Source organism: Lagopus leucura, unplaced genomic scaffold (genome assembly GCF_019238085.1).
Source record: "Lagopus leucura isolate 7727_CA_CO unplaced genomic scaffold, USGS_WTPT01 Super-Scaffold_100096, whole genome shotgun sequence".
NCBI classification, from domain to species: domain Eukaryota; kingdom Metazoa; phylum Chordata; class Aves; order Galliformes; family Phasianidae; genus Lagopus; species Lagopus leucura.
Window position 1 is genome coordinate 254412 of NW_024962322.1, and position 8349 is coordinate 262760.

Below are 8349 nucleotides of genomic sequence, written 5' to 3' on the forward strand. Positions count from 1 at the left end.
CATCCATCCATCCATCCATCCATCCACCCACTCATTCATCCCATCCATCCTCCCTGCTGACCCAACACCACCTTGTCCCCCAGCACACACCAGCAGTGTCCCCTCCCTTACCCGATACCGCGGATGTGATCCCATGGCCATGGCCACGCGGGCGTACTGGCTGATGGGTCTCTTGTACCCCACTGCAGAGGTTGGCCTCTTCTTCATTTGGTTGCTGTTCCTGAAAAGGAAATTAAGAGAGGAACACCCATTAAACAACCTGAGAGCACAGGATGGGACCCGATGGCCACCCTGGTGCCTTGGGCACCTCCATCATTTCTCCATGTCCCCATGGATGGTGGCACAGCAGTACCCAACCCAGTGATGTCCCCAGCCCTTGCCCGTGTCCGCACGCACCCGCCAGCTGGCACCAGTGGCTGGAACTTCCACTGGTCCTCCTCACAGTCGAAGTAGAGGCGGTTCATGATCTTGTTCTTCTCCTCTGGTGGGATGAAATTCTCGATGATCAGGTACCTGAATGAGGGACAGGCCAGGAGAGAGGAGTGGCAGGTGGGATGGAGCAGAGAGGAGGGAGGTAACAGGACAGGGCACGGCAAGTGGAGCAAAAGGAGTGGAGAGAAGAGGTCAGGAGAGGAGCCAGGACGTGGAGAGCAGATGGGGGTGAAAAGATGAGTGGGGAGGAGAGGAAGAGGGAGCGGGTGGATAGAGACCAGGGATCCAGCAGAGGCAGGAGAGAAAGAGCAGAGGAAGACTGTCATTCAGAGAGGAGCAGAAGAAACATCATCAGCTCTGCGTGCTGCCTTCAGGGTATAACCCCACGGTCCTCTCCTTAGCAGTCCCCAGACAGTGTCTGCAATGCATGGTCTGAGGTGCATTGTATGCAATACATGGTCTGCAATGCAACCTGCAATTGCTTGAAATACATGGTCTGAAATGAAATTAAAACACAGCGGTTTACAGCTTACAAGGCACAGTTTGCAATGCACAGTTTATAGTGCATTCTGAAATACAGACTGCAAGACACAACTTGCAGTGCAGCTTGCACCATTCTGTTTGCAACCTTGCCTGCAATGCACAATTGGCAATGCATTTTGCACTGACTCACCCAGGACCCCTTGGGAGCGCCCCAAACCCAACCCTGTGCATTTGCTCAGTGCCCCTTTGAAGGATGGAAATCCAAACTAGCCCCACTGCTGCAGCAGCAAAATACAGAAGGGACTGCATGATCTCAGACCACTGCAGAGCTGCCAGATGAGAAAATGAGAGGAAACACCTTAAAACTGACCCCAAAGGAATTCTTTTTCCCCACTTTTTCCCACGTTGCTTTGGGGCAAATGAAGAAGCTGCAGAAAACAGCTCTGAATAGACGAATTGCTGACTGAGGTTTGCACACTCCTAAAGCATTTTAATTACGTTCCAAAGGGCGTGGAGCAAAACTTGACACAAAATTGTGCTTCGAGCGGAATTTTAAATATTTTATCATGAAAATGTTAAAATATTTATATATGTCTGGATTGGTTTTGGTAAGATAGGGAATAGAATGACTGCCTCCTCCGTGGAGATCTCCTGCAGCCCCTGGGTCTGGGTGCTTGGGGTGGCATTGCTGGGGCTGGGGGTGTAGAGGGACCTTGGCCTCACTGCCCACCCGAGGGGACACCGATGTCACCTACTTGAGCTTCAGCTCCCGTGTCTGCTCGTTCTGTGCCTCCTCCAGGTCCTGCCGCACGCGGATGTACTCGTCGTGCTGGTCCTGGATCTCTGCCTTCACAGCCTGCAGCTTGGCGTACAGCTGTTCCCAGAGAGACCACGTCAGCCCTGGTGGCATGGGTGGCCCTTATGGCACAGGAGTCCCCAAGACATGGTGGCATGGGTGACCCCAGTGGCACAAGTGTCCCCATTGACACAGGCGTTCCCAGAGTGTGGTGGCATAAGTGTCTTCTGTGAAATGGGTGTCTCCAGAACATGGTGGCATGAGTGTTCCTTATGGTATCCCAAAATATGGTGGCATGGCTGTCCCCTGGGCATGGTGGCACTGGTGTCCTCAGGGCATGGTGGCATAGGTGTCCCTGGTGGCACAGATGACCCCAGGGCATGATGACACGAGTTCCTGCAGGGCATGGTGGCACAGGTGTCCCCAGTACCACGCCTGAAACATCCTCCAAGGCATCAGGTGCCCATGGATAGTGGGCAGGACATATGCCCCCAACTTTGAGACATGAACCAAAGGCAAACCCATGTCCCTCCCGACCCAAGTGAAACTCCCCCAGCTCTCTCACCTTCTTCAGTTTCTTGGTCTTGATCTCCACCTCCTGTTGCAGGGATGTGTAGGTCTCCCGCAGCTCCATGGTCTCCTCATCCCGCAGCAGCATCTCCTGCTGCATCTCCCTCTCACGGCGTTTCTGCATCCAAGAGGGGGCTGCTCAGAGCTGAGATGGGAACTGACCACCCCACGGACTCCCTAACCCCACCGTGGACATTCTGGCCCCACAGCTGCTCCCAGTCCATTGGGACTGGGATGGATGGGGTGGTACCTGCTCAGCTATCTCTTGCCGCTTCAGCTCCAGCATCTTCTGCTGCTCATTGGTGTGGTCCACGATGGTCCTGCCGCCGATCAGCAGCTTGCTCTCCATGGCCTGGGGAGGGCAGAAAGGGGAGGGTCAGTGCATCTCATAGAATCACAGAATCATAGAATGGCTTGGGGTGGAAGAGACCTCAGAGATCATGAAGCTCCAAACCCTCTGCAGCAGGCAGGGCCACCAACCTCCTCATTTAATACCAGCCCAGGCTGCCCAGAGCCCCATCCAACCTGGCCTTGAACACCTCCAGGGATGGACGGGGCATCCACAGCCTCTCTGGGCAGCTGTTCCAGCACCTCACCACTCTCTCTGTAAAGAACTTCCCCTGACATCCAACCTAAAGCTTCTCTCCTTCAACTTAAAACCATTTCCCCTTGTCCTGCTGTTATCTACCCTTTCAGAGAGCTGATTTCCCTCCTGTTTGTAGGCTCCCTTTAGGTACTGAAAGGCTGCACCCTGCAGCCTTCTTTTCTCCAGGCTGAACAAGCCCAGCTCCCTCAGCCTGTCTTTGTAGGGGAAGTGCTCCAGCCCTTTGATAATCTTTGTGGCTCTCCTCTGAACCCTCTCTAGCAGCTCCCTGTCTTTCTTGTACTGGGGGCTCCAGACCTGGACACAGTACTCCAGATGAGGCCTCATGAGGGCAGAGCAGATGGGGACAATCACCTCCCTGTCCCTGCTGGCCAAACTGGCCACCCCTGTTCTGATGGAGCCCAGGATTCCATTTGCTTTCTGAGCTCCAAGAGCACACTGCTGGCTCATGTTAAGTTTTTCATCCACCAGGACCCCCAGGTCCTTCTCTGCAGGGCTGCTGTCAAGGACTGCTCCTTTTGGTCTGTATATATGCCTGGGATTCCTCTGGCATCTCCACCACGTATAACCCAAGGGTTCAAAAACACCACTCTCAGACATAGGGTTTGAGTGGTTCTGGTAGAGCCAGGAGTTGGGCTTGCTGGTCCTTGGGGGTCCCATCCAACTCAGGATATCGTACAGTTTGGAGATTTTGTGCCCCCCCAGCCCCATCCTGCTCCCTGTACTGATAGATGCGGCGCCGTGGGGACGTGGCCGGGGCTGCTGGCACAAACCCAGGGCTGCTTCGCTCCCACTTCCTTCCGCACAGCTGTGAGCCCGCGGGGCGCCACGGATGTGCAGCAGCTGCCGGCAGTGGGGAACGGCGCCGAGCCATCCGCCCCAACCGAGCTGAGCCAGCTGAGCTGTGCCAAGCTGAGCTGAGCAGTGCATCCCAAGTGCAGTTTGGACCTTGCAGTGCTCCTCGTTTGAGCTCCCCACTCCAGCTCTGCCAGGATGCCCGAAGGATGGCACCGGGCTGGGCTGTAGGAGCTGCCATTGTTTTCCTTGTGACGGTCCCACCCTGATCCCACAGCCCACACCACCCATCCCATCCCATCTCATCCCACCCCACCCCATCCCATCTCATCCCACCCACCCCACTCCATCTCAATCCATCATGTCCCATCCCATTCCATCCCATCCAACTCCATCTCACGCAATCCCACTCCACTCAGTCCTATTCCACGCCATCCCAGTTTCATCTCATCCTACCCCCCCTCCTCTATTCTACCCCATCCCATCCAAATCCATCTCACCTCATCCCATCCCATCTCACCCCTCCCTATCCCGCTCCATCCCACCCCACTCCATCCTATTTCATCCCACCCCACCCTACCCCTCCCAACTGCATTTCCCTTCCCCTCCCCAGGGCAAATGTGTTCCCCATCACACAGCTGTGCACACACATCACTGAGCACACACACACACACACTCATGCTTGCATGCATGCACACTTCTGCCCACGACATTCATGCACACGTGAGCGCACACTCATTTACACCAATGCACACATACATCCGCACACCCATGCATGCTGGCATTTGTGTGCATGCACACACTCATTTACACCCACACATCTGCACACACCCTTGGACCATGGGATGTGACAAAGGCTGTGCCCCCCTGGGACCCCATCGCTGCCGTCTCCAAGCAACCAGCAGACACGCGGGTGGTGACGCGGTGCGAAGGGGGGACAGCATCTCTTGGGCACGAAGGTTTCTGGGGCAAACCCACAGAGCTACACGTACATTATCTGGGGCAATACCACGTTTTCCCTATTTTTCTCCTATTTTTTTTTCCCCTTTCTAGCCACTGTATGGGTACTTTCTACATGCAGCACCTGCAATACGTGATGGTGAGTTGCTACGGGGTCGAGAGGGGCCATAAACCCCACAGCCAGTTCTGCCCCACCCTGCTGCTGCAGAAATGGTCTTTTAGTCCTGTTGTTTTCTCCCTGCAGAAGTGTTTATTTACTGTGATGAAGACGACGCTCAATCTTCCTTAATACAGCTGAACCTTTAAGCCTCTCACTGCAACCCATTTCCTGCCTCCAGATAACTCCTCCAGCACTCGCCCATGCCCTGAGCTCCCCAGATTGTGGTGCTGACCTTACAGCCGATGGCACTGTCCCCCCATGGCCACAGGATGCATGTGGCAGATGCTGGGAGCTCTGCTTTGAGATGGAGGCTGTTGCCTCCTCTGGATGGAGCACATCTGTCTGAGCAGGACAGTGCACATCTGTTTGCCTGCAATGCTGCACATCTGTCTGAGCAGGATGGTGCAACAGACCCCGTGTCCACACGGATGTGTACAGGTTCTGCATGTACCACCCATGTATGTATAGGCAGCCCTCTGCAGTGCTCCTGTCCTGCACCCAACAGGGTTTTGTCCACTAGATGATGCCTCCCCATCCCCCCGCTCCCCCCCAGGCTGGCCCCCCACGGCTGGAAGCTCTTGGAGGCCAGGGAAGGGGATGCAGAGTCATCCTGCCTCCATCCCTGCCTCATTACTCAGCAATTACCGGACACGCCATGGCCCTGAGCCAGACCCACTGTGCTGTGCCGGACAAGGAGACACTGCAGGACAGCTGCCAGTGGTGCAGCACCACGGTGGGAGTGCATCACGCACCACTGGGCATGGCCATGCATCCCTGGGTAAGTCACATGTCCCCAGGGCTGCTGGTCCCCATCTCTGTGCTGCTACCACTCCTGTATGGCAGGGATCCCATCCCGTGGCCATGGCACAGCAGGGAGCCCAGTGCCGGCCCGGAGCCCTGCCCCAGCATCCCTTCCTCCAATTCCCCAAACCATGGCGATGTAACACGAAGAATGACAGCAGGGCTGTGATGCTGTGGATTGGGACACCCAAGCTTCCTTCCCACCTCAGCACCCATCCCCGCATCCAGGTGCATCCCAGAACACCCCTGAGCCCTGGGCGTGTTCCAGGGGCTGCTTGGGGGCAGCAGTCCCAACGTGCAGCATCACTCCTCCTCTCTGCCGCGAGCTGCTTTGTTGTGCTGAGCACAGCACAGCACACTGGTGCCATCAGTGGGCATGGTTGGGTAGACCTGCCTGCTCCACGCCCTCAGCAGCCCCAACAAAAAGTCCCCCCACAATGCCAGGATGTGTCTGTGAGCAACTTCAGTCCAACACTGCCCAGGGGAGTGGGGCTCCCTCTGAGCACTCTGCTTATGTACCTCATTTGGGCAGCCTGACTGGGGACCTTGCTCAGTCATCTTGCTTTGGCATCCTGCTTAGGTACCATGCTTGGGGACCCTGCTAGCCACCTTACTTGGCTGCCCTACTTGGCCACCTTGTTTGGTCATCCTACTTGGACACCTTCCTTGGGGACACTACTTGGGCACTGTGTGTGCAGACCCGTCCTGAGGACCCTGCTAGCCACCTCACCTGGCTACCCTACTTGACCACCTTGGTTTGCAACCTTGCTTGGTCACTCTGCTTGGTCATCCTGCTTTATCACCCTACCTGGCCACTTCTCAAGGACTGTGCACAGGGACCCTGCAAGCCACGTCACTTAACTACCCCACTTGGTCACCCTTTTTGGCTACCTTTCTTGGGAACATTGCTTGGGCACCTCATCTGGGGACCCTGCTAGCCACCCCTCTGTCTACCTTATTTGGCCAGCCTACTTGGTCAATCTGTTTGGCCACCTCATTTGATCATCCTACTTGATTACTTTACTTGGCCACCTTGCTTGGTGACCCTACTTGGTCACCCTGCTTGATCACCTTGCTTGGCCACTCTGCTTGCTCAGTCATCCTGCTTGGTCACTCTGCTTGGTCATCCTGCACCATCACCCTACTTGGTCATCCTGCTTGGTCACCACCATCCCACTTGGCCACGCACTCAAGCACCTCCACAGCTGTCCCCAGGTCCTACCCAGCGGCACCCACTGGTACCAGCACATCACAAAACTCACCTTGTACTTGGTGGCCAGCAGCTCCGTGGCCTCCTGCTCCTTCCGCAGGTCCTCGATCATCTTCTCCTTCTCCTCCAGCAGCTTCTGCTTCTCCTCGCTCACCAGGCTGTGGTCATCGCGGATAGCGGCCTTCTCCTCTTCCAGCCTCTCCTTCTGCTCCTGCAGGTAGTTTTCCATGTTCTTCTCCAGCCCATCTTCATTGTCATCCTCCCCTTCGTTCTCTTGCGCCGTCTCCCCATCTGCCGCCCTCTTCCTCCGGCTGCTCCTCCTCCTCTTCTTGCTCAGCATGCCGCGCCTCTCCAGCTGCGCCTTCAGCCTCACGATCTCCTCCTGGAACTCCCGCAGCAACGTGTCCTTGGGGTCCTCGTTCACCCGGGGTTTGTTCTTGATGTTCTTAGCCCTGTTGGCGAACCGGAGGGTGGAGAGGCTCTCCTCGTAACTGTGCGACGCCGGGCCCAAGGTGGCCACCATGATGGTCTTGGCATTGCCGCCCAGCGAGTCCTGCAGCAAGCGGGTCAGCTTGGAGTCCCGGTATGGGACGTGCGTGCTTTTGCCATCCACCAGCGCCGAGATAACGTTGCCCAAAGCGGAGAGGGACAGGTTGATCTTGGAGGCCTCTTTAGGCCGCTCGCCTGGGCCGCCCGTTTTGCTCTGCCGCTCGCTGCCTGCCAGGTCCACCAGGTTGAGCTTCCCGACACGGATGTGCTCGTGGCCGTCCGGCCCCGTCTCGCTGCACTCCACCGTGATGAGGAAGATGGCGTGCGAGCGGGAGCTGCGCTCGTTCATGTTGGTGCTGCCCACCGAACGCGCCTGGCTACCCAGGTTCATCACGTGTTCGATCTCCTTCACGTTCTTGGTGACGAAGGAGGAGAGGTCCTTGATGTAGACGCCCGTCTCGGGGTTTTCCTTCAGCTCCAACTTCTTGCTCTGGTCCTTGGCCAACAGATCGCGGATCTCCTCCTGGTAGATCTCCAGGTAGGAGGCGCGCACCAGGTACTGCTGGTTCTGTGAGCGCGAGATGTGCGTGAAGATGTGCTCGAAGGAGCTGGGGATGATGCCGCGCGTCTCGGGGTCCCCCCACGCTCCCTGCATGGTGTAGGTCTTGCCGGTGCCCGTCTGCCCGTAGGCCAGCACGGTGCCGTTGAACCCTCGCAGCACCGAGTCCACCAGCGGCCGCACCGTCTCGTCGTACAGATCAGCCTGCTTGGAGCTGGCGTCGTAGACGGCGTCGAAGGTGAAAGTCTTGGGCAGCTCTCCGGGAGCGGCGCGGGGGTTGCGGATGGTCACCCGGCCCAGCTTCACCTCCAGCTCCAGGACGCGCTCGCAGCCCGCAGCCTCCTCCCGCCGGCTCATGGGGCGGCACCGGGCCACCACCCGCAGCGCTTCGCCGCTCCGCGTCCTCCCGGCCATGGTGGCCGCACCCCGGCTGCCCGCTGCCCGCTGCCCACCGCGGCCCCGGGCGGCGGCAGCGGCAGCGGCGGCGGCG

The 8349-nt window shown here is 57.5% G+C and overlaps 1 protein-coding gene across 1 annotated transcript in view; it reads right to left on the minus strand.

Annotated features, from left to right (window-relative positions):
* KIF3C (kinesin family member 3C) overlaps positions 1-8273 on the minus strand; it is a 10609-nt gene extending 2336 nt beyond the window's left edge. Inside the window, exons 1-6 of the mRNA XM_042887634.1 lie at positions 6864-8273; positions 2532-2633; positions 2277-2399; positions 1671-1789; positions 397-513; positions 112-220 (exon numbers count right to left, since the gene is read on the minus strand). Of these exons, the coding sequence (XP_042743568.1) occupies positions 112-220; positions 397-513; positions 1671-1789; positions 2277-2399; positions 2532-2633; positions 6864-8273 (1980 nt within the window). The remainder of the gene's footprint in view (positions 1-111; positions 221-396; positions 514-1670; positions 1790-2276; positions 2400-2531; positions 2634-6863) is intronic.
* Between the last annotated feature and the right edge of the window lie 76 nt (positions 8274-8349).